Below are 26,784 nucleotides of genomic sequence, written 5' to 3'. Positions count from 1 at the left end.
CCCTCTAAATTTCCTTCTCTAAGGATACAAGCTGTGAACTGATCAAATTATTGCCAGCACTGTTCTGGGTAACAGTTGGTATCTAGCGAGCTCTGATGTAGGGTCTTGGAAAAAGAAAGGCAGGATAAGCTTCAGACTGAACGCCAATAATCACACCAATTCCATATTTAAATGTCCCAGTGCAGCAGCTGGGATTAGATTACTGTTCAAAGAGAGTTTTTAGAGAGAACAGAAATTAAGTTTTAGTAACTGTCACTTGGAAGCATTTTCTCTCTCCCTATCCACAGAGCAGCATAGTCACTTCTGAAGTGTCTTCCTTATGCCTTTTGAATTATAAATAACACAAGTCTCTCAGAATATCTGGCTGCTACATTAGAAATTAAATCTACTTTTAACCTAGGCAATGTCTGAAGGTACAGTAAAAGGTGTTATGTCGGGCTCTCCTGTTTACAAGTCTGCAAGGACACATAGGCATAGAAGATCACTTGGGAGAATGGAACTGCTTCTCTTTTTATTGAACCTCATTTTTCTTGCTGTGGTTTATAAATACCTGAACTCTAAGTTGATGCTAATTGCAGTCTTTATTTAACCTACAAAAGCTTCCCCCTCCCACCCCGTTGGCTGCCACCCTTTTCTTTAAAATTATGAACAATTGGGGGGGAGGCAGGACATTTCCTCTTTTTGTTCTGCCTCTGAGGTATGGCCAATGTCAGTCTCCTTTGTATTCAGCTTAATGCTTGCAACTGCTTCATGTTACAGGGAGTTCTTTTGATGTATGTGGTATTTTTCTGAAACTATATTTCATCACTGTCTTCATCCCCCTCAATAAAGCACAGCACAGAGAGTTGAAACCAAGGATTTTTTCCTAAGTGAAAAGTAAGCAGTTAGAACTGGCGTGGTTCTGTAGTCTCATTTCAAGTTTTGGTCACCCTGTCTTGCTGGCAGCAGCAGTGTCCTCAGCTGCATTAGTTCTTAGAGTCAAGATTTGCAGAGAAGGAAAAGCATCATTTTAGCTATGGTTTGGAATTTGTATTGGAGTCTAAATAGAGGATTTCCTCCCTTTCATTTTGGAATCTCTGGTATGTTGGTTCCTGTTTGCTCAGGGAACTGAATCAATATGGTAAAGAAAATGAGTGTTTTAAGTTAAATGTTAGGACTTCCTATTATAAGAGAACTTTTTTAGTACTCTAAGCAAGAAATGGATTCAAGCTGGACAACATATTCAACAGAAGCCCCTGCCCTGCTCCATTCCTGTGCAATATCTGTCCTAAATTAAGTCTCAAGAATTTTTCTGCAAGAAAAATGGGTTGCTTTTTACTTGATAATCTGTCCAACACTTTATCAAATAATGTATTTTAAGAATAGATATTCTGTAGTGATGTAACAAACAGGAAAAATAAAATGTTTTAATAAAGACATAATAATTTTTGCTTCTGTTGTCATGCTTTCTGTCTTGAATATTCTGTCTAGCAAGTTACTTTTTTTGTTTTTTCTTGCCATTTGTATAAATGGCAAAAAGGTGTTTGAGTGTTTGATTATTGGTTTGTGTGTTTGTATTTTTGGGGTTTTTTTTCCTTTTTTTTTTTGATCTTGGTTCTTCAGTTATTTTATGCAATAGTCAATCCTTTCCAGACTGTTGTAGTAGTAGATTTTAAAACAAATATATAAGTAGAACCAAATTAAAACAAGCCACAACAAAAACCCTGTGACTTTGGGATTTATGTCAATATATAAGCAAGAGTAAAATTATTAATCCTTCTATGGTTAGGGGGGAACAGTGGGCAAAAAGGACAGCTGCTGACCTGTTGAAGGAAAGGAGAGGCAAAAGCAACTGACACAGATGTTAATGCTTAATTTTAATTTCTCTGTCTGTTGAACATACTGCTTCACTTCTATAAAATATTAAAATAACTCTCTTCTCTACAGAGTATTCTCCTTTAACAAGTTGTAAGGGAATTTCTGCTTATATCCTAATGGTGGGATAAAGGTAACTAGGTATAATAAAAAAATTGATGTAATTATTTTATGTTTTTTTCAAAATTTTGAATTAGAGCTATAGAAAGCTCATAAAATATTTTCTACATGATTGAGAGTGGTCTGATATATCAAAGGAACTTGATGATGGCTGAGTAATAAACACATACTCTTGAAGGGTTTGAGTTTCTGATTTAATTAATTTTATTTTCCTGTCGGAAGCAAAAAAGGTGCAAGAGTTTGGAGCAGATAACCATTTTTCAGGTAAACCTGTTACCTTCTGTAGTGGCAAATAATGGTGGACAACTTCCAGGTGGGCAAGCTGCACCTGGAAAATATAGGTGTGTACTTCAGAAGGCTGTAAGTTAACATGTTTAGAAGCTAAAAGATGACTGAACATGAGATCCAAGTCCCTTTGCTATGAAACAGAACTTGTAAGAAAGGCAGATGACTTTAAGCCAAAACAAAATACTGCTTCCTACTCTTGTACCTGTGTTAATGATAAATAATATTTATCAGTAAATATTGAAGCACTATTGAGGGAGAATTCGAAGAAAAGTGAGAGATTTTCTTTCAGGGAAGCTGCAACTGGTGCTTTGTCTGCTTGGGATACATTTAAAAAGAAAAAAATTAAAGGCACTTCTAATATTTGACAAAACCAATGAAGCAGAATTCTGTCTGTGGTATGATTGTTTCAATCCAAGGTAGTGGTCTTTGTAAGACAAACCACAAAACTTCCCCCAGATATACTCCTGTACTGGGACAAGCTAAATAATGCAGTCATGAAAATGTACAGAATGAGGAGAAGAATTGAAGTTTATTTAGATATAGTACTATTTTGAATTACGCGCTGCTTTCAAAAGGAATCACTTTTCAAGTGCATGAAACAGGGCAATGTTACAAGGATAGTGGGGGAAAATCCAATTTATTTTTCTCATGGTAATGTCAGTTATGTCAGTGAGTTTTAGCTCAGAACTTTGTGTTTTATACCTTGGCATGAAGCTACTGCTGCTTAAATTAAAGGGTGTATGGGGTGAAGGGGGCAGGTAATGGAGGAGGTTGGCTTGTGGGCTGTGGCGTAAGCCAGTGTGCAGGATCTGTTTTTCAGTCCTTACTTGTCCATAATTTCTTTCCAATGTGATTTTAGATTCTGAGACTCCTCATACAAATTATGTAATAGTCCTCGTCGATCAAGAAATACCAGCTCAAAATATAGGTTGTATGACTTCAGAATGGGATCAGAATTCATATGTTAGCTGTATAAGTGTTTAGAAGCAAATGCAGAAACGGAAACTGAACTCGTGAGTTGTTACCAGGTCCCTTTAAAAACTGGGTAAAGTAACAGTAGCTGTTACCACACCAAAAAATAAAAGAAGGTAGTTTAATTTTAATGCTGTGTGTGGCAGTACAGTGCTCAATCTCATTAAATGTAATCTTATTCTTTGGATTTTCCTAATTACGTTTTAAAGACCATTTATTAAATTCTGCAACCTTTTAAGAATTGAAATCAGCAGTTCTGAACCTACTTTCACATTAGTTTTGATTTAAAAAGCAACATTAATGGGCTAATCTCCACACTGCTTAAAATGGGCAATTTTTTTTTCTTTAACTTTTGTTTTCTCTGCTGAGAATATTAATTTCAAAAAATAAGGAGGATACATGTATCTTCCTTGCTGATGTTTGTTACTTAACAGGGGTGAGGCCTGATTTTATGTAAGAAGCTAAATAACAAGTGTTTTGGACTTCAATAAAACAACTTGAACTGCCATAATTCCGATGTGATTCATGGTGTAGTAAGCCACAAAGTGAAGGGTGGTGGAAGTAAACTTTTAGGCACACAGAAGTTGTGAAGATTTCAACATATACTGCTACTGACTTTCTTAGGTGGGTTAACAAAATTATGTTTTACAGAGCCTCGAGGTTCTTTTATTCCTACAGGGCCTCCAGAGGCCTTAGTGCTTAAAGCTGAAAGTCTCATTTCATTGGAGTTCAAATGCACATGCATGCCCTGTCCTTCAAAGCAGTGTGCAGCAGTCTTACCCTGTGCCCAGCTGATGATATGCTGGACAAGAAGGGAGGAAGCAGAACTTAATTTGCATGCACCCAGAATCTTCCAAATTCCTCGACACGTAGAGCAATGTAGAGAGGACAGTAGGATCTCGTCTAAAGGGTAACCTTTCACATCAGATGAAAAGTAGAGCAGTAACTATGAATCAGATGAGCAATCTTGATAAGCATCTCCCTCTTTCATTTAAATTTTTTGTATCCCTGTAAGGGTGCATTCATCTGCTGTTTCTGGTATGCATCCAGAGGTATGAATAAAACAGTCTTTATGGCTTAGAAAAATATCAAACCAGAAGTGAATTTGTTTAGAAGTATTTGCACTTTTATCTTTAAGCAGATGAACTGATAAAAAGCTTATACTTTCCTAAACTGGAAAAGCTGCAGCAGATCAGAAGAGGGGAAAGCAAGTACAAGCAAAGGTTTTTTTGGGTGGCTTAGTGTCATTATTAGGAGGTCATTGGTGTCATTATTGTAGTTTGTACAAGTTTTGTAAGGCACCTCTTGAGATTTAGTATTATTGTATTCTAGTGCTGAGTAGAAGAACAAATAAAAATGCTCTGTTAATGTTTTAACTAAAAATGGTTACATTTTAGTAAAAATGTCCCAAATATAGGCTTAAAAAAAAAAAGCCTTGTAGCTAAAGCTCTAGAATTGGATTACTTCTTATCAGAAATGTGGAAAGGGGAAGAGAAAAAAGACTAGTAAAGAAACAAAAAGACAAAGGGGAAAGAAAATATACACAGTTAGAGGAATCAAGAAATTAATGTGGCGCAGAGTGCACCAAACCTATCAAAAACTTTTTAATACAACCTCTGCATATTTTTCTGTTCCCTTTCCCAAGTGTAGAATAAGTACTACTCCTGTCTTCAGACCCACCAAGTGGTACATTTGAAAGTGGTAGTCAAATATCAGCTTCCATTTATTACATGATATTTATTCTTGTTTTAGCTATTTTTCTAACATATAGTCTGAGTCATTCAAATTTTTGAAAACATACTTGCAGTCTCCGTTCACTTAAAGGATGTGGGGAGGGAAGGAGATGGATGTTGAATTCAACTCCAAGGCTAAAGTAACTGTTTCCTCTCAGAAATTATGGATATAAAGCTTTTGGAAAAACCTTATCCAATGTGTAGCTAAACCTGTCCAACCTCAATTTGTATTGTATAACTGTTCAATTACTATATCTGTCCAAAATTAATGTAGACCAATTTTGCATTAAAATTTCTGTAAATCTTCACTTCGTGATTTTCTCTAGGGTTAGTGCAGCATACACTATCCATTGCTTCCACAGTTGCAGGGACTGTGTGACTACTTCTGAGTTTCTGAATGCAGAAGGCTGTTACAATTCACAGCCATGCAGCTGCTGCTGAGGAGCAGGATGAAGACAGGCTGTGTCTGGTCATGAGGAAGAGTCCCTGTATATTACTGGAGTACCTCTAAGTGTATATAGATTGCACAGTGTTGGAAACGTCCATGGAATGTATCCATTTAGTTATTACTCTGTTTTGTTCATGGCAAAGAATTTTACAGCCTGCACTGTTCATATGTGGCACTCTCTAATGTGTAATATATAGGCTTCAAGATGTTTCAGATGCTAAATAGTTTATGGTGATAAAACATTATGGAGAACTTCATGATTTAAGCTTTGTGAGCAGCTGAAAGGTAGCTTCTCTTTAAGATTTTAAATAAAAAGTTGTGAAGACAGTCTAAAGGCTTCGTTTGGACTTAATAATCCTGTTTTAAATCTGAGTAAACTGGTAGAGACATCATACTGGAATTGATTTACAAAGTACTATTTTTTTGGATCACTCAGTAGTGGTAATTGCCCTTCACTTTGCAATTTCTTTGACTTTATGAAATAGTTAGTAGGATAACTCAATAAAAACCTTGCCATAGAAGTCTCATAGGCCCATATGAGACTTCTCTGGTTTAGACAAGACAGTACAGCATCCCATTTCTAGTTCCACTGTGCTCCCCCTATCTTGGGGGAGGGATGTAAATCAGTGACTACTAAGCCCACAGAAAATTACTCAGCTATTCAAGCTCCTCACTTCCCTTGGGATCCTGCATTCCATCTCATGGCTGCAGTGGCCAGGACCACTGTTAACTGTTATATCACTGATTATCTCTTACTTAATGATGAATAGTAGTGCCTCCCCTATTGAGCTTGTCCATCACCTTAGGCAGGTTTGTCCTCCAGACACCACAGAATCCCCTGAGTCGCTTGTGCACTGGCATGTTGTATTTCCAGCATATGTGTTGGTGATTGTACAGCCTTTTCTTTTTTTTTTTTTCTTTTTTTTTTTCTTTTTGGTTATGATTTTTGGGAGGTATTTTTGGTTTTTATAGACTTCATCTACTTACTCCTGATTTATGGTCGGCATAGTCTGTAACAGATATTCACTATGATGTTCACCTGAGTTCTACCTGACCTGTAGACTTTTAACTGTCCTGTAGCCCATTCCACACTAAGGCTCCACTTGTTTAAGTTAAAATCTAAGCATTCTCCTTGACTCTCTCACTTCCTCTTTCTTAAAAGCCAGCATCCATCCACTGCAGTTGTGTGAATTGTCTCACCAGTAAGATTGTTACGTGCTCTGGTGTATTGCTGGTGCTTGCTTCCTCTGCTGAGTGGGTTCATATACAGCTACTTAAGGTGTCTCCCTGCTTATGCCACTTCTTCAGGAGGACTGTAAAGTCCTTGTGTGCATTTGCCCTCTCTGCCATTCTCTTCTTTTCTAGGCTTCAGTCTCCACTTTCCTGACAAACATAATTTGAAGACCTCATTATGAAGCAAGCCTGTTGGCAATGATGATTTACATTAACAAACAGATCCTGTCTTTGTCCAGCACTCTGTTTCTTAAAGGATCGTAATGTCATAAGAGCTGAAGTCCTGCCTGCAGCCATGTAGTCACTTGTTGATCCCACAGGATGTTTGTTTGCCCTAGGAAAGCCTTCACCTTGGATCAACACCTGGGATCTGTTATTTATTACATTGACACCTGGTGTTGTTCAGCGTTGCCCCTGTGCTCCTGTAGTTCTGGTCTGCTGATGATCACTTCTGGCAGTATCATGGTGGCCAGGCAGACGGGTAACAGATGATATTTTCAACAGCCGGATAAGCCATAAGAGTTTCTCTGTAACATTGTGGGTTTGGGCCGGAGCAAGAGCTGAACTTCTGTGACAGCCAGTCTAGCTGCTGGGCAAAAGCCCCATGGGAGACTGCAGTTACTGTCACCTATTGCCTTTGCTGTGATCCATGGCGTATATGCCAAACCTGATAGAACCTGTTCCTGGGCTGTTTGCCTTTTCAGTACACAAATAGGTACCGATGGAAAGAGAGCCCCCTTCCTGTTGCTGGAGGTCACAGCTTCAGCCTCCCTCCTTGTGGGAGTTCCTGTCCCATCCCAGCCCCCGAGTGAGGAAAGCAGCATCAGTGGTGGGGGAAAGGTGGGAGGGAGAGTTAACATAGGGAAAAAAACCTGTTCGCAGCTTTATTCAGAAATACAAACCGTGGAAGCTTGTAACTGGGTTAAGAGACTTGCTCTATCACAAATTTCTACCTATGAAGACTGTTGGAGGAACCTGTCTTGGATTTTAAAAGGTGTCAGACAATAAAGAAAGTTGATTCTTTCTACATGAAGAGACAATAAATTTATTAGAGAAAGAGGGAATTTGACAATTCAGGGTATTTTAAGTTACTAGAGCCAAGTGTTGGTTTTCAGTTTGGAGCTAGAAAGTGTCAGATCTCAAGTAACAGTTTCAGAAGACCAGATTTGGAATTGAACGGGCAATCAACCACCATGAGACAGCAAATTCTGTAAAACTTTCTTGAAGTAAATTTTTTCCATTAGTGAATCATTAAAAAATACAAGCAAAGTGTATTTCTGACTGGTTTCTGTAGTCTCTCCAGGTTCTGGAGAGTTCCAAAGCTGCTACTACTGTTTGCTTAAGCATACTGACTCAAGAAGAAAAACAAAGATTTATTGAACTGCTTGTGTCCAGATGGTTACATTTTAGGAAACAGTGCCAACATTCATTCAGCAGTACTAGAAACTAAGATACATCTTTATGTTTAGGTTAAACTAAAATTGTATCAATTCTGCTGAAAGGCAGTAGTACTTTGTAGAACATGGAAGTAACACAGGTGCTTTCTGGGAAACTTTTAGCCTAAGGTCTGGAAAAAGGTTCCGTTGATGTTCTTAGGTTGTACAAGTAAGTGTTCTTTTAAAAGAAGGCATCTGGTGTCCAAAGGTGAGGAAGCAGATGATTGGGCAGGGTAAGTCTGTTGTGGTTCCTTGGAGAAGTTCCATAATACTTCAGGAAGAGAAGCAGCCCTTTGGATGGGTAGGATGGAATTAAGTTTGGTGAATTAGCAAAGAAGCAGGCTGGTGTATCCTTTCCTCAGGGTAAGAGAAGAAAAAAAAAAAAAAAAGCCAGCAACTCCTGCAGTGTGCTAATTGCTATCTTTAATACAAGCTGCATGGAAGTCTGTTTGGAGGTTACATTTTTCTTTGACAAGCTGCTGTTTACAGAGCTGGGTTTCTGCGCTCATGGTTTTGCATAGGCAGGAGCAGGTAGTAGGGCAGGCAGGTAAGGACAAAAGTAAAGATAGAAACAAGTACCGCCCTCCACAGGGTGGGAAGGGTGGTAGGTATCCAAAGACCAAGGAGGTTTTGGGTGCTGACTGGAATGGTAAACAAGCTTCCTGTTGTTTGATTGATGAAGTCCTGAAAAATAGGAGTTGCTGTTTGCTCTTCTGAAATAAGCAGAGTTGTCTCCAAGTGCTGCTTCATTCATTTCTTTACCCAGGGACAGTAACTTGGCAGAATGTAACTAGCTGCTAGCCTAAAATGGCTTACAGTGTGTAACATTAGTGGCAATACACATGGTGTGGTTTGTATTTCCGCTCTGTTGTGCTTGGAGGACTGCTGTCTTAACTCCAGGCTTCATCTCTCTTGCCTTGTTTGTCTGTAACCCTTTGAAGCCAGAAGAATAGGGAATTTGTGCAATGCTAATATGATGTGAATTTATATTACATTGAATCTAAGAGTTGTTGGATGATGCTTTAAGGTAATTTTTAGTGTGTGCCTGGCCTTTGGGCTTTTTGCTTTCTAGTTATTATAGGCTGTTTAAAAGATGTGTGTATATATATTTGTTAGAGGACAGTGGTTTTTTCATTTAATTTTTGTTGTCTCGTGGTACTATATTTAGTACAAAGAAAAGTGGAAAATGAAATCCATGTAGTTCAATATATAAATCCATTTATATCCGATCTCAAATACCAGATTTGTAGAGGTTATAATTGTTTCACAATATAGTCCATATATTAAAATTACTTTGCAATGGAAATTTTAACAAAATCTGACTTGTCAAGCTGAACAGCTCCTATGTGTTAAGATAGCTTCCCTTGTCTGCTTTAAATATGGTACATATTTATTCTTCCTTATACTAGTGTACATATGATCTAAACCAAAAAGTAAATATAACTTTTGGGGAGGGAACAGGATGTTGTGTTGTCCTAAAAGACATCACATGATGAACAAATTTTGTGATTCTGAATGTTCTTTGTTGATAGAAGTTGTTTCCTGAAGATTTTGGTATCTTTTATGTGGTGTGATGATAAAATAGTCTTGCAAAGTTGTGGTCTGGCAAAATACTTACAGACAGGCCTTTAGTATAAAGAATGAGAACCTTCAAATGCTGCTTTGAATTATCCTCTTATTTTCAAATAAGCTTATTATTTGGAAGGAGAAAGGGGGGCACTTGGAAACTTTCTATATTGAACAAAACTTCTGTTATATTGGTGCTGTGGATTGTCACCATATTTCATCAGTTGTCATGCGCTTTTTTTGTGGGTTTGGGGTTTTTAAAAATTTTTATTTATCAGTAATCGGATTTGCTCTGTGTCTCATCACCCTTACTGAAGTATTTAATTTTGACCAAATACCTAAATAGACTAACTGGTAAATCTGTAAAATAATTGGATTTATGTAATCCTCCATTTTAAAACATTACGGTATGGATACAGAGGACTAGAGAGCACTGTCATGGTATCAGAAGCAAAAGCAAAAGCTTTTTTTCTATTTGTTGTAATATTAGCCTGCTAAGATTATGTAGTTTCAGGAGATCATGGGAAGTTTCTGATCTGTAAAGTTTTCAATTTTTTTTCTTTTCATTTTTTCCTCTCTCTGTACATGACTGATTCTCAGGCTAAGAGAGAAACTCCTTCACTTGCTTAGAGCTATGAGGCTAATCCTCCCACCTTTAGGATTCTGTGGTAGTTATTTTAAGTCTAATGAGGTTGTTGGGGCATGGCTTAATAGGCTGATTGTGGGCAGATGGCTGTTGCCTTGTCTTATTTTTATCTTCTAATGCTATTGAGCAGTACTGTAGTGGAAGGAGTAAATATTTGCTTGATAAATGTAACAATTTTTGGAATTGCTCATAGAATTTGAGGATACTTGTTGCCAGTTCTCTAGAATTTGCTTTCTTTTAAGAAACTTTTGATTTACTGTTTTAAATGTTTCTTTTGTCTCCAGGTTTTGAAAGTATTTTAGAAGGGCTTTATGGACCAAGGCTACGAAGAGACCTCAGTTTATTTGAAGGTAAATAAGCCAGCTTTTAGTGCAATGACTTTAACTTACTGACTTTTCTTTTAGCTAAAAGTAGTTTCAAATATATATCTTGAATTTGAAAAAGGAAATCTTTTCTTTCCTATGTTCATTTTTTCATTTTCTTGTCAGTACTGTGCCTAAGCAAAACACTAGGGAGAGTGATACATAAGTTTTGTTCCCATACAGGGGTATTCAGATTACCTGAGCTTTTCTGCAAAAAGCTCTCTATATGAAAAATACTCACTCTTCTGGAATACTGCATCTTCTACTTTGTTTTTGAATATCCTTTAGAAAGGGCAGACAAGCTGCTCAGCTTCCTATTGACATTAATTGGTAAAAGGAAGGTAATGGATGCTAGTTTGGTCTTGTAGTGGTCAAGAAAGTTTATGCTTTTAATATATTCATATTTTTTTACATCTTTATTATATGTACACCAAGCTTTTAGTTTTTATAGTACTTTATATATATATATATATATATATAAAGTCCATTACCCTTAAAAGACCCAGCATTAGTCCAAATGGGTGTGGTTTTGCTGGAATAGCTGTGAATAACACATAAGTCCTTGGTTAAGTATGGAATGATTTATCTTTGACAGCATGGGGACTATACAGCAAAAATTTGGTTTGGAGTATTGAAAGAATTGTTTTGCCAAGTTCATTTTAAGATTTAAAAAAATGTTACTTTTGTTATGAAACCTTAAAAATGTTCCATCTAATTCTCTACAATTCATTGTCTGATAGTGTAGTTTGTAAAGCATATCACTTATTTAGTGCTAGTACATGAGGCAGACTGGCATGTGCTGCATATCTTTGCTTAGAATACTTTAGAAGCAATTGGTTTAGCTTGGTTATGATTTTGTCCCCTTCATAATGTGCAAGTTCCTTGGCCTGTATCATATGCATAACACAGTATTTTCATGGGGAAGGGGATGGAACTTGGAATACTACTTTGCTGATGCTTTCAGAATATTTTTTTCTTTCTCAAGCTAGGCATGCCACTAATAAGACATAAAAACATTTAAGAAATATGTACAGTTGGATTAAAGCTTGTTTTCATGACTAGTATTCTCATCTGCTGTGGTAAGCACATTTGAAAAGGAAACAGGATATTGTTATAAGTGTACAGTATCTCTTTTGTTTTTTTCTAATTCTAATATGTTGTATGTATTGGGCTTTACACTGATTAGTAGTTAAAGCTTTATTTTTTGTATGAAAGGGTTTACCTTTTTTTTTTTTTTTTTGCTTTTGGGTAAGAAAGCAGAAACTACTGAGCTAATGAGGTAGTGGCCAAAGTCTAAGCCACTGTAAAGTTTATATTGCTCCTTTAGGGTTCATGTGTGCAGGTATTTGAGCTGTCTTTAACTTTTAACTTATTTGCCTCATGCTGTTGAGGATTTCTTACCTATTTAAAATCTGGTACTTCCATTGCTTGCGTATCTTTGTTACTTGATGCCCTTGTGACTTTGTCTTGAAAATTAAATTTGTGTTTATCTAAAATGCAACATCTCAGAGCTATTTTTTTTCAATTTCTGAAAATTTTTGTCATTAATGTGCAAGAGTTCTTCAACAATTAAAGCCTATTTCCATGTCTGAGGCGTCTGTAAAATTTATTTTAGTTCTGGAGCCAACTGCTCCAGAACTGCTGGTAGGTTGGGATGCCTACCTTACCTTACTCTATTTTTGGTTCATTTTTATAGATATAGTATCTGTAACTTCAGTAATGCCATGTGAAATAGTTTATACTGATACAGTAGAGGTCAGTTTTATCATTAGTATAGTATACAGAGCTGTTTCTGATTTGAAGTCTGAATTCTGTTTTAAAGATTAATACAGAACTCTCAAGTAAAATTTGTACAAATTTTTCCAGTGTCCTAAGTGCCACTTTTCATTTCACAGGTAATGTAGCTAAGATACAAAATAAATAATTTGCCTTAGTTAAAAAATATGGCTGGCAGAATTAGAACTCATGTTTTTACACTCTAAGAATGTGCCTGAATTACTGCATCTTTTAGGCTGTTTATTTTCCTCATCGTAACCACTAAACTAATACTGTCAACGTGCAATATTATGGCTCATTAGCAGCAAGAGTGTGTTTCCTTAAATATACCTCAAGAAGTTATGTAGCTTTCTTGTGCAGAAATATGTGAGAATTGGCTGAAATGTATGCTGCTTAGATACAATAGCATTTTATTGTCTTATGTTGTTGGCTTTATCTCTTGTGACATGAAAAAGATCAGTAATGTTTGCAAAATGTAACATGACTGATATATTTCCTCCTTAGTTCTTTCTTGAAATAGTATTTGATTTATAGATTAAAATATTGTATTATCTTAAGTTACTTGAATAAATAATAAATTGCAATGACAAATCTAAGTGCTAAAAGGTAGACTTCAGTTTTACTAGACGATTACACTTTTCCAAGAGAATACCTTTTAAACATTTTTTTGTGTCTTGTAATTCTTTTATACGTAGGATTTACTTTGTACTTGCTAAAGTGTTTCTTGTCACAGTTATTCAGCACCAGTTTGTTATCCTGACTGCTTGGATTCTGCAGCTTCTGGTTGCAGAGGGGTCAAGTTCTGTATCTTGGCGTCTGACCTTGGTTCAAGCTCTGAACTGAGGCTTCTTATGTCATTGGATCTTTAGGGCTTTCTGATCCTTTCCTCATACCCATTTTCAGCTTAGCAAATTCACATATAAATTGTTACGTTTTACATTCTACTTCTGGATAGTTAGCTAAACTGTCAAAAAGCTGTTCCTCTAATCAGGTGGTATGTGTGAACTTCCTTTTGTACACACAAAAGAATTATGTGAAGATCTAGTCTCTTAACCACTAAGGAAAAGCTATGTCTTGTTGGAAAAACGCAGCTCTCAATGTTCTTTTTCTGCCAGGAAAAAATAGTCTTTATACAGGATGAAAGCTTTTATTTTTTCTTATGTTCTTTTGGAGTATTTCTAGTAGTGAAAAATTTTATTAGAAACACAAATCTAGTAGAATTGGAGGTTTTAGGAAATTTAAAATATGAAGGACTTGATAAATACTTCAGCTGTTTTAATGTACTTATTAGGAAGCAGTAGTGCTGTATAAAAAGAAAGGCGGTGATATGTTCAAAATTGTCACAAATAGCTGGAAAGTCTTTTGGGACGTTATTATAATCAGAAAATACTGGTAAGTAAGAGATTAACTTTTTAAGCTATTTTGTATTTAAATTTACTAGACAATTATTTTATATTTTGAGATACAAACATGGAATCTGTTCAATAGTACAGATGTCTGAATTAATTTAATTAATTTGGCATTACTTCTTGGGAAAAGTGGTTTGGGAAAACAAAGATATGAGACTCTTAAGAAATGTAAAAGAAAAATATTTTTTGTCAAAATTCACCATTTTATTCTTAATAAATGGAAATAAGTATAACAGCTTTGTGCTAAAAGGTTTTGCTTTCAAGTAATAATCTGTACTGTGTTTAGTATTAAAATGATTTTTGCACAGTCTTAGCAACTTTTTTTCATGAGCTAGCAAGCATTATAGGTTGTCTGCAAATCTTCCATCATCTGACCCCAAACAAGATAAAATGGGGAGGGAAGATGATCCTCATCCTAAATTCAATGCAGCTGGAGGAAAGTCAGTTCAGGTTGAAGTGCTGTCTGTGCCTCTGATTTTTCTGAGAGTATGGCTGCCTATCTGGAGTTAAAAACTTAATACTGATATCAGGACGTTTCCTGGGGTGGTGACCCAAGACTGTTTGTCTGGCATTTGATATATCTTGCATATTATCTGATATCACTTTTGATATATCTTGCATATTATCTGATATCACTTTTGCTGGCAGACTTAATATGTCTTGTACATGATTTATACTGCTTTGATTAAAGGGTTTAGTGTTATGTAGCGCTGATGTTTCTCAAGGTTTGCTTTTTTGGCAATACACAAGGGTTGCTCTCTAGTTTGACTTTTACCAGTGGAAATTCAGGATTCCAAGGCAGAGGAACTTCTCTGAAAGTATAAATCCTGCCCTAGAGTTAGCTGTAGAATCTCAGGGTTCATAAGTAGGGTGTTCATGGTTGCCAGGAAAACAATAAACTTGTTGTGAGGGAATAGTGTTGTTTTTATGCTGTGGACATCCTAAAGGAATAGCTCTAATGGGCTGGGACAGGTAGATTAATTCAGCAAAAATGACTCATTATCTCTTGTTACTGTCCAGCCAAGAAAAATACCATGTCTGTTTTTAAACATCAGCTGTCCGACCTGTAAAAATTGCTGCTTTGCATCCCTGAAAGCATATAATACAATAATACAGAATTCTGTTCTAAGTCAGTATTTTAGAGCTGAGCATGCTAGATTTAAGTAATAATATGGAGTTACTTACATTATGTTTGTGCTCAAGTGAAGAACCTTTATTTTTCAGAGTAATTTTATTCTTATTTTGCCTTTTAATAATATCTTTGAGAAGAAGTAAAAAGCTCAGCAGTTGTGGGAAGAGGGTAGAGGACAATGGGCAGTGGGAAACAAGCCCGCAGACAGCAAGGTCAGAGAAGGGTAGAGGACAATGGGCAGTGGGAAACAAGCCTGCAGACAGCAAGGTCAGAGAAGCAAGAGCGGAAAGGGGCTCCAGTCACTGGAGCAGAGATTCCCCTGCAGACCTTGGAGAAGACCATGGTGAAGCACGTGGAACCTGCAGCCCTTGGAGAAGACCATGGTGAAGCACGTGGAGCCTGCAGCCCATGGAGGACATGTCGGAACAGATATCCACACTGCAGCCCATGGACGACCCACTGGAGCAGGTGGAGATGCCCTGAAGGAAGCTACAGCCAGTGGAGATCCCACGCTGGAGCAGGCCTCTGTCAGGAATTGCAGCCTATAGAGAGGAACCCATGCAGGAGCTGTGGGTCTGTGCAATGGTCTCTTCCTGAAGGACTGTGCCCTGTGGAAAAGACACGTACTAGTGCAGTTCATGAAGAGCTGCAGTTGTGTAAAGAACTGTGTTTAGACTGGAGCAGTTTGTGAATTCCTGCAGCCCATGGGAGAGACCCCAAGCTGGAACCAGGGAAAAAAAAAGAAGGAAGTGGCAGAGAGGAACTGTTACAAACTGAGAGCAGCCCGTTTCCCATCCTCCTTGCACTGTTTGGGGTGGGGGAGGAGGTAGAAGAGTCGGGAATGAAGGAGTGAGGCTGAAGCCTGGGAAGAAAGGGCTGTGAGGTGGTTTGGCGTTTTCCCTTTCTTATTATGCAAATCTGTTTTTATTGGCTATAAATGAAATTGATTCTCTCCAAGTTGGGTCTGACTTCCCTGTTACAGTAATTGGTAAGTGATCTCCCTGTCTTTATCTTGACCCTCAAGTTTCTCCCCCTGATTTTATCTCCCACCATCTTACTTCCTCACCCCTGCCCTGTTGAAGAGGGGCAGTGAGAGCATCAGTGGATTGGGGGGTTGGCAGCCAGCCAGGATCAGGCTACCATCATGTGCTTTTGAAAGCAGATAATCTCAAGAACCTCCCGAAACAGAACTGACTGTAATTTAGTGGTATGGAGAAAAGGAGGAAACATACCTGGTAACTAATAATTGGAGTGAAAATGTTGTTTAGGTTGTGAGCATATGAGCAGGATGGAGAAAACCTTGGTGTTGTAGTTAATCATATTTGGATTCACATGCCAAAACACTGCAGCTGTAATAAGGGCTGCTGCGTAACTAGGATACTGTAGGAAAAGTACTGCCTGCAGTGTAAGAAAGTCTGGTGTAAAGGTAAAAGACATCATCTTAAGATCTTGCTCCCCATGTTCAGGAAACAGGTGTTCAAGTGAGACTTGTGCAGAAGAGATGGAGTTGAATCTCATGAGGAAAAGCAGGTGGACTAGATTAGCCACAAAATTAAGTGTTATGGGGATAATGAAAGTCTCTGTAAATTCATCAGAGTGCTAAATATCTAGTTATTGTTCATGGGTACAAGAATAAAATTGCCACAAAAGCAAACTGGAATAAGTTGCCATGTGCAATTTTGAACAAGAAATTAAAAGCTTGATTTTAGCTACTAGCACAGATGGTTTGGGGAAAGTTTTAAAGTAACTGGTGTTTGTGAAGAGAAGGGTATTGACTGAAAACTCTTAATTTTGAAATGGAGCTTAGTTTAAAGAAGGTAGTTTATGTGTATCCATTCAGTAGAAGACTGGACTTGATGTAGGCAATGTAAGTTTAAGTCCTGCATTCCCTCTAGACCAGAGTACCTTTTCTGATAAAACATATAAAGGTACATTTCTAGATGAATCAAGTGCTACAAGTGATTATAAGGCTTGCATTTGTCTATAGTGATTATATCAAATAAGTTAAAATACTATAAGTATGATGCATATAGCTCACATGGTGAGGAGTCTATGTCCTAATTCTTAGCTTAGTTTATGACAAGTTTGCACACTTCAGTTAAAAAGAAGATATCTGCAATGCAGAACTTTCTTTGCAGTATTCAGATTCCTCCAGTAATTATGACAGATAATCAATTGAATGACACAAGTTCACCTTTTCTTCTAAGGAAGGCACTCTCTGTTGTTTTTAAGTTGAGCTGTAAAAGCCAGACAAGAATTTGAAAATATCTGAAGTATTGAATATGACTGAATGCAATGTATCAATAAATATATATCATATTAGTAAGGGAATTTATTTAAGAGAATTTTAGGAAGTGTGCGTTGTTCTCAAAATCCATTTTTGCTTGTTTAAAACATCTAGCTTTCTTTTCTTCCTTTAAGACTGTGAGCCAGAAGAGCTAACTGACTGGTCTATGGATGAGAAATGTTCCTTTTGTAATTTACACAAAGAAACAGCCAGTGTAAGTATGAGCATTCTATTAAACATTACTCCCCAACACTAATTTTTTTGGTATGAAAGTAAGAGAGAATTGAATTTTGCAAATAAATTAATTCTGCATTTTGACTCAAGGTAGTTTGACTTTAGTGGTTCTAGTCCATTCAATAGCTCAGTAATTTAGTTGTATATTTTACTACCAGCAGACCAACTTCTGAAAGATGTTATGATCTTCATATTTTTTCTAGGATCGTGCATCAGTTTTCGGTTCTTCACAGTCAACGCCTACAGAGGAACTGTCATCTCAGGGCCAGTCCAACACTGATAAGATTGAATGCCAAGCAGAAAACTATCTAAATGCACTCTTTCGAAAGAAAGGTAATAAAAGCATGTCTTTTGTATCATAAAATATGACAAAAAATCTAGAAGAATCAAATTATTCAGGGTTAATTTTGTTTCCTAAGTATTTTTTTTATTTATCTACTGAGATAGATGTTTCTGCTGTTTCTATTTTTTATTCCTTTGGTTTTCGTTAATCTTTTTTTTACTTGAATCACCAAATGAAGTACTACCCTTCCTACTTGCCAATCCTTTTCATCCTCTTGCAATATGTGTCATTCTTTTGAATCCCTGTTCATAAATTGTATTGGATTTTTCTTTTTACCATGAGCTGCTATTTTGTTTTCATGCCAATCCCAGGTGTTATTCTCTGGAATCCAAAGCGTGTAAACATTTTCTGTTCTTAAATTCTCACTTCTGGTTTTCAGTGGGAAACACATTTTAGGCAAGAGAATGTGGTTTTCAGATTGCAAAATGGAATTTGGGATCTTCTTGCACGAAAGCTGTTCCTTCAAATACATCCGAGTTGGAGGTTAAAACTTCTTGTCAAAATATAGTATTTAGTAGGTCATTAATTGTTTGACTGTTCTTATTCTTTGCTCTATCATCAAGTTAGAGCAGTACATGAGTGATTGACAAATCAGTTTAGTTCATGAACGTTACTTTGTTTACTCACTGTCCACAAAAGCAGAAATACTAATTTTCTTCCTCAAGTTCTTGTGAATGAAGAATGTGAATGAAGTTACTGTGAATGCAATAACTACAATTTTCATAGGTTTTTCTTGGGTTTAGTATGTGTGTGTCAGAATAGCTGAGTATGGCTAGGGTGACAGCTCTCTCTTGCTTTTGACAGAGGTAGAGTCAGACACTGTCTCTTTTTCACATAGGTGGGAGAAAAAAGCAAAGTTAGTTATCTCCCTTTTAAATTGCTGTAGCAGGAGAGATTATTATGCCCTTGAACCTGGGGTATTTTTCTGTACAGATTTGTCTACTCAGTCTACATTTTGCTTTTTTTATTTTAAAGAACTGAATGGAGTACAACAGCATTTTGAGTGCATCCTTTGGACTCCTGGCTTTCTTTCAAACCAGCTATTTTCCATTTGAAATAAAATGTCCAATGAAGTTGGCACCTCGTTACTTCTTAAAGTCTTATTATATTTTCATCACAGGCCCAATTGTGTGGCATCTCCCTAGGCAGATACTTTAATTCCTTCAAATTTCTACTTTGCCAGATCTCTTCTTGGTCTTGATGTGTACAATGTTATTCAGTGTTTGCCTGCTTTATGCTTCTGCTGCAGATGATCTCTTTTGATACTCTTTGAGAGGAACTTCTGTCATGGGAGAAGTGAAACTTGGCATGACCTCACCTTAGTGGAGTGAATGACTTCTAAGTGAAGTTTTTCACAAAGAACATTTGGCTTTTAGCATTTTCTTTTGGTTTGATCTGCCAGATCAGTAATGCTAGTTTAAAGAGGTTTTGTCTATTGAAAAATGAGACTTCCAGTTGTTTTTGTGATTCTCTGAAGTACTTCTATAATTTTGGGTAAGAATTTACTGAGAATATTGCTTCAGTTCAGGTTTTAGCAAAGTCTTTAAGTTGTTCAAATTACGGGAAGTGAAAAGAAAAAAAATCAGTAAAGAGCATGTGAAACCAATTTATGAGGTATTCAAGTAGCTGGTTTGGATTTTAGGAGGAAGATGAAGAGTTTTACTAAGAAAATCCCAAGTCTGCTTTCTGAATTTTTGTAGGTTTTTGAGTTCAAGTATCAACTTATGAAGAAAGAAATAAAAAAGAATTCCAGTAATTGTTTAGCTAAGGAATAGTTCTTATACCTGGTCCCAAACCAGATGTTCTTTCATTGTTAGAACATTGTAGAATTCTCGGCTGGCTGTCTTTATAATGGAGCAACACTTGTTTGGATTGCAAACTCCTAAACTTGCTGATTTAGGCCTCTATGAACAACTTCTAAGACTATTGAGGATATTAGAGAGTTCATTTCTTGGTCCCATTAATCTTTTATCTTGAAGAAATTAATATATGGCTTCTTTAATTTGCAGACTAGTTGTAGGGGGTTTGATTGTGGGCTTTTTGGTTTTTTGGGGTTTTTTTTGTGTCAGGGAGCTTGTTCAGATCTCAAAACATGCCGCAGCAAAGATATATTGTTGCCTGGAGCAGACAGCCTTCAGACATTAATGTATGACTATTTGTCTGTAGAATCTAGGACAAAAGATAAAACTCCTGCCAAAATTGGTAAACTCTTGAAATGCTGTAAACAGCTAAGGTCTTCCCATTAGGAATCCAACTTCACTATGTATTAGTGAGAGACCAGTTTTGTAGTCTAAAGTTGTCTGTAGGAAAGTCCTGTGCTCAGCAAACACGTCAGCAAATCCAAAGTCCTTCTTGTCATCAAACACTGATTGTTGCCATTAAACAATGTGTCTGAAACCCAAATGCTTTTCTTCCCAAGTATGACATCTCTCTTTACCCTTTTGATGGTGTAAGCAGAGTAGACTTAGATAGGTGCTTTTCCACTTACGTAATGCTGAAGTTCAGCTATTCTGTTTTGTTAAGGGAAAAACACAGTATGCTTAAAAAATACATATAGGTCTTTTTTTACTATGAGTATTATAGAGTGTGACATGTGATCATTGTTATATCACAGAATCCCAGTTGTTTAAAAGCTTGATCAGACATTTTGTTCATGGATGATTAATTTTATGTATTTCTAGTAATACACATTGTGTGTTCTTAGAAACTCATTTTTCCACGCAATATTAATGTGACCTCTTTAAAGAAAACCAAAGAAAAACAGTAGTGAATCAGGTTCTATCTTCAGGACAGATGATCCATCAAGAGATGACTGAGACATGAGAAGCTCATGTAGAAGTTAAGGAATTTAGGCACAAAATTATAGAGAATTATAGAGAGAATGTTTGAGATTACTCGAATCTTTTCAGATTCTCTGGGCTGCTCTGTGAAGTATCTTCAGTGCCATGTTTCCCATCCCAAAGTAATTTTCCTGTAAACTTTTTCAAGCTCTTTACTGTTTCTAAATATCCTTGTTATGTTGTAAAATATTTCTATTCATAAATATGGCTTTCTTATACCATACCATATACCTGAATTTAACTTTGAGTTCTTCTGTTCTTTTCGTAGTTTTCTTTCAGTTGTGTAGCTGTCACAGGCTGGTTATGCATCTTGGACAGTGTATATTTAATTTAGCAAACCTTTGACAACATAATCATGCACACATTATCTCAGACCAAAAACTACTGAGACTTTCTGAGGTGTAGTTTTGAGTTGCACACACTACTTCATCCAAAACCTGCAGTTTCTTTTGATTATTAATCTTAAGAAATCTAATTTGTCCTTTCAAAATCTGTATGGTTTTCTGTAATCACTGACACAGTTTGTGCAGTAAACTTCTGTGACAGCTTTGCTGTCCCTCTTAAACTTCATCAGGAAAGAATGTTTAGTGGGGTCTTGACTCCTTTCTTAAGGCGATGCTTTTTGTGTTCACCACCTACCTGCCAGTGTTATTCTCTTCACTGATTCTGCATTTCTTGATCATTTCTACTACATTTACAAGGATTCATAGAAATATGACTGGATATAGAATAGTGAACATAGCAACCCGAGTAGAGGAAGAAAAAAGGTGGAGTATTTTTGAGAACAGAAGAGTTAACTTACTCCTTCTGTTTGTTGGTTGGTCAAGTTAGCTGAGTTAGTTAATCATGATATATGCCTCAGAATAAATAGTTGTATTCCTGTTGTAACGTGCTGATGACCTGACAGCGACCTGGACAATTCTACAAGTAGAACTAAGAACATCACTGGGACAGTTTGATTGCTGTTGAAGTGGGGTTGTTAAAAGAAAATGTGGCCTTTTTGTGAAAAGGGCAGAGATGGAGTGAATTTATGAAGCATACTGAGAAGCAATCACATGTTCTTAGTCCTGCTCCTTGCAAAACTAGATTGCAGGTAGAGGGGGACTGTGATTCCCTGCTGCTTTTCACTGCCTTTTGGCATTGTGTCAGAAGACAAATTAAGTCATAAGGTTGAGTTTTAAGTGGAGAAGTACTGGTTTTCAATAAGTGGAATGCTGTTGTGAAACACTATTTTGGGAGCTTTTAACTCATTGTTCATTGTCCTGACAGTCACATCTGTCACCACAGACAGTGCAGTCTAGTGATCATGCATAACATATGTGCAGAATAGTTAACTGTACAGGTTTGAATAGTTACAAGATGGTGCAGCACATAAACTGAGGAAGTATTAATCCCAAATGTGAGCTTTGAATTAAAGTAAATCATTGCAATTAGTCATAATTGCATTACATAATTACTCTTTTCTCTTCCATTCAGACTGTTACCTTGACAATCACAAGCAGAAAATATCAGATTACATCATACAAATTCAGTCTTCTTTTATCCTAATAAATCCTAATAATATCAGATTTGCAGGCCTTTAGAGACTGTTCTACTGGGTTTAAATTATACATTATACATGAGCTAAATACAGCTGCCTTGTATTTTATAACAGCTATGAAAAATGGGGGTTTAAACAGATGTAGGCATGCAAATCTAAAACTTTGCAAGTTTTTGTTATAGTCGCAAGTCCTAATAAGACATCTTAGGAAAAAAACCTGTTCAGGTCATACTAAGTATATCTGGTGCCATCTGCTGATAACAATTAAGAAATATTTAGTAGTGATAGTAAGTTCAGAGTTGTAATACCTTTCTTGCCCAAAATACATTTCATTGTGTTTAAAAATTTTGTACGGCTAATTACAAATGTCTCATGTGTAGTGGAAAATTGCCACTATGAGTCACAGGATGGCTGAAGTACTTTCCCATGTTGGGTGGAACAGACTGGCCAAGGAGATACTGGAGAGCAGCACTGCAGAAAGGGATCTAGGGGTCCTGGTTGATGGAAAGTTGAACATGAGCCAGCAGCACCCTGGCAGCCAGGAGGGCCAGCCCTGTCCTGGTGGGCATCGGGCATGGCATGGCCACCTGGGCAAGGGAGGGGATTGTCCTGCTCTGCTCTGAGCTGGGGCAGCCTCACCTCAAGTGCTGGGGCTGTTTTGGGTGCCACAGTGTAAGAAAGACATTAAACATTGGAGAGTGTCCAAAGGAGGGCAGCAAAGATGATGAAGGGTTTTAAGGGGAAGCCATACAGGGAGTGGCTGAAAGTCACTTGCCTGTTTCATCCTGCAGGAGACTGAGGGGAGACCTCATTGCAGTTACGACTTTCCCTTGAGGGGAAGTGGAGGGGCAGGCACTGATCTCTTCTCCCTGGTGGTCAGTGACAAGACCTGAGGTCAACCTCAGTCCCAGACCTGTGCCAGAGGAAGTTTAGCCTGGATATCAGGAAAACATTTTTCACCAGAGGGTGGTTGGGCACTGGAACAGGCTCCCCAGGGAAGTGGTCACAGCACCAAGCCTGACAGAGTTCAAGAAGCATTTGGACAGTAATCCTAGGCACGTGGTGTGACTCTTGGAGCTGTCCTGTGCAAGGTCAGGAGCTGGACTTCGATGGGTCCCTTTCAACTCAGGATATTCTAATTCTAAGACAGGGTCAAAGTCTTTACAATGGTACATAGCAAGATAATGACAGACTGTGAACAAGTTGAAATGAGAGGTTCTTTTTAATGAAGGTAAGGTAAGGAAAAATGAGGACAGACAAGCAGTAGCCCATGCCACCCAGAGGTTGTAGAGTCTCCCATCCATGGAAGTATTCCTTACTTAACTAGGTAAAATCCAGAGGAACTCACTTTGACCTCAAAAATGACTACTTTGAATAAGCAGTTTTACTAGAGACTTCCCAAGGTACTTCCACCACGATTTACAAGTTAATGATTTGCATTACAGAACAGTCAATGTGATAGCAGCACTATTTGCACTTATGGCAGATAAGTTTAGTCTACCTGAGTCTAACCCTTTTGATTGAATATGTGTTTAGCAGCAAGAACACTTCAAATGCAACCTGGGAGCCCATCTTTCAGAGTATATGCTCTTAGATACACACACACACACACCCTCATCATGTTACCTTTTTAGAGTAAAATAACTTAAAATCTATGAACTACCAATAGCTGCCGCTGTTGAATATATAAGAAATTCTGCTGCATTTATTCTTCATAGGGAATATTTGGAAATCATTACAAAAAATTAAACTAATTCTAAAGAAATTATTATAAGAACAAAAAAATAAATCCTTTATCATTCTTACTTGGTAAAAGATTACTTTGCTCCTAAGGGTAAAGCTGACTTCTCCTGCAAGTGTCTAAAAGCAATATATGCTTGACTGTTACTGGGGCGAAGAGCCTAAGGTGGAATAGAAAGGCAGTAAAAACTTGACAGCTCTGAATTAGCTTTGTCTTGCAATTTTATAGTAATTGATGCAGGGGATGGTGATTAATAAAGAGAAATCTGTTCCAGGCTGTTGTATTTTCCTGCTAATGGTAGGTCCCCTGTGATTTCTGGTCTTTTGCTTCTTAAAGGTACAGATCACAGCAGGATGTAAAGTAATTCTCCCATTTGCACTGATGATCACCTGTTACCCAGAAGTTGTCAAAGAAGTTTTTCTTGTGTACATGCAAAAAACTAATTGCTCTGTATAAGTAGGGTCATTCCAGACCCTACTCGGTCTTGATAATGTTTTGTATAATTCATTTTCTTTGAGTTTCTGATTACAGACAGTCAAATTTTTGGGTTTTCAAGCTAATCTGTTGATCAGTAGATTTCATTGTCTGGAACTACCATTTCCCTGTCATGCAAACAATTTTCTTCCTAGATAATTCAGTTATTTAATTTCATCTCTTAACTTTCCATATTGTTTTCTTGTGTTTTGCATGTGCATTGGTACTTTACATCTATTGTCTTACTGTTCCAGGATCTGTTGAATTTTTTTTCTTTGCTTCTAAGTGTATCTCTAGGATAGTAAACTCCAGTTGAACATTTATTGAGTTCATTATTTAGGAATCAGGAATTAGATATGCTCTGTTTATATTGCTGTGCCTGGAGGTTTCATGGTGGGGAGAGATCTTTGTAGGTATCCTCCATCATTTAGAATTTTACATCATATCTCTCTTCAAAAGACATCTGTCAATTTTAGGTATTTTGGTAGAGATCTAGTTGGAAGATTGTTGGAAGATAGAGCTTTAACCATAAGCAGACTTGTTTTGTCATGCCCTGGCTAAGTTCTGTTGAAGCCAAGATGTCTTAAAAATGCTGGAGCTCCACCGTACCTCATCAAGCACTATGGAGAGGCTGGCCAAAAGGTCTTGACAGGAAGCATCTGAGCAGTGAGTCAGCTGCCCTCTCGGGTGCTATAGACAGCAGATCTCATAGGTGCAGGTTTGTAATTCCTTGCAATGCTCTGTTGGTGAAAATGAATTCTCAAAATGGAATATGTTTTAAATAAACCTGAAACAAACAAGCAAAAAATCTTCCGCTCATTCATCCTAAACCTGAGCAGCATTCCTTGATCAGTGCTGGCAGTCACTCTCTTGATAGCTGATGGATAAACCTTCATTGGTTTATATCCATAGAATGCTTGAGCAAATATGCTGTGTGATCCTCCAAACTTCCTATTAGGACCCTTTCTATGTACCCTTTGCATGCAAACACCTACCCAACCCAGCCCTTTCAGTTTCTTCACTTCCATGAAAAAACCCTTCATTTATCATCTATTTTATTTGTTTCAGATTAACTTTATTATCCCAGTAACTACAGAACCATGTCCTTTGGTATTTCCTCCAGGCAATCAGGGCTCACCAAAAACCTAATTCTTGTTCATTGCTTTCACACTTGCTTTAAATCCCTCTCCCTTCTTGACTGAAAACGGTTTCACTCATTACCTGTGAACTCAAGGATGGGCAGTGGTAATATATTGAAAAAGGATATTTGTGTGGAGAGGAGTGTAGAGTTGAAGGAAAGAAGGACGAGTGAGGTAGTGAAGTAAGTACTACTGCTGCCAGTTTAAGGGAAAACACAGATCTCTGAGTATGGTCAATTGTACTTGTCCTGTGAAATGGTGTGTTGCAGTCATCAGGGCAGTAGCACAGCTTACTTTAAGTTTCTTAATTACATTGTTTATGCTAAGTTACATTTTTTCTGTTGCTTCTATCTGGATTCTTTTTGGTGATTCACAGTTAGTTTCAGCTATGCTTTTTAGTAAGAGGTTTCACTTTTTTCTAGCTGATAGATAGCATTAAAGTAAAATAATATATATCATGTTTGATCCCTTTTTTTGTTTGTTTCTAAAATGAGATACTTCTTTCCATTGAAACGTGACATACACAAGCAAAATACAGGATATAGTTAGTACATAAGCAAAAAATAGGGTATAGTTAGTTTAGAATAGGAAATAAAGCTTTTCTTCCAAGTGTTTTATTGCTAGCACTTTGAAAATGTCCTGAAAACCCTGTAAGATTTTACAGTAAAAACTTAAAACTTTGTTTGCATTCAATTGGTTGTATTACTACAAATTGTATGGGATATTTCAAGTAGCATCATATCAGTTCTGACATTTCAATCCTAAACCTACGGTGGGGATTATAATCTCAGAGTGGAACACATATCTTTTTGCTTTTTTTCTCTTTTTAAGACCAGTTCCTCAAAAGTTCAATTGTTCTGTGTAATGAAGAGGACTAGTCTTTAGAACTACACTTGAAAATTATTTTTGTTATGGTTGTTCTTTGAAAGTAACTTCTTTCTGTATTAATCCTTTTTTTTTTTTTTTTTTTTTTTTTACTTTCATGGTTTGTATTCAAAATTCTTTATTTTCAAAACTGAAAATGAACAGTGTGAAAATGAAAATTCAACTTATTTGCCAACAGTACAGATTCTAAGTCCCCTAAGTAATGTAACCCCACATACTCTTACTTGCATGCTATGATAGGAGGAGTAAGGTAAAAATTAATGATCTGTACTATATGTTCTTTCAAATGACTTCCAGTTAGGAATGCTCATTAAAAAAACTTGATA

The 26,784-nt window shown here is 37.0% G+C and overlaps 1 protein-coding gene across 7 annotated transcripts in view; it reads left to right on the top strand.

Moving 5' to 3' along the window:
* The window catches only part of LCORL (ligand dependent nuclear receptor corepressor like), an 80,578-nt gene that overhangs the window by 14,738 nt on the left and 39,056 nt on the right, over positions 1-26,784 (top strand). For 6 of the 7 annotated variants that reach the window (XR_005954393.1, XM_041458539.1, XM_041458152.1 and 3 more), the window contains exons 2-4: positions 10,581-10,646; positions 17,397-17,476; positions 17,700-17,829. Coding sequence is in view for 6 of the 7 variants with exons in the window: in XM_041458539.1 (XP_041314473.1) it covers positions 10,581-10,646; positions 17,397-17,476; positions 17,700-17,829 (276 nt within the window). In the remaining variant the exon portion in view is untranslated. The remainder of the gene's footprint in view (positions 1-10,580; positions 10,647-17,396; positions 17,477-17,699; positions 17,830-26,784) is intronic. The other variant, XM_041458326.1, reaches the window with a different exon arrangement.

This window comes from Pyrgilauda ruficollis, unplaced genomic scaffold (assembly GCF_017590135.1).
Source record: "Pyrgilauda ruficollis isolate IOZ18807 unplaced genomic scaffold, ASM1759013v1 scaffold1, whole genome shotgun sequence".
Classification (NCBI taxonomy): Eukaryota; Metazoa; Chordata; class Aves; order Passeriformes; family Passeridae; genus Pyrgilauda; species Pyrgilauda ruficollis.
The sequence above is the reverse complement of the archived record's forward strand: the minus strand, read 5'-3'. Positions and strand labels throughout refer to the sequence as shown.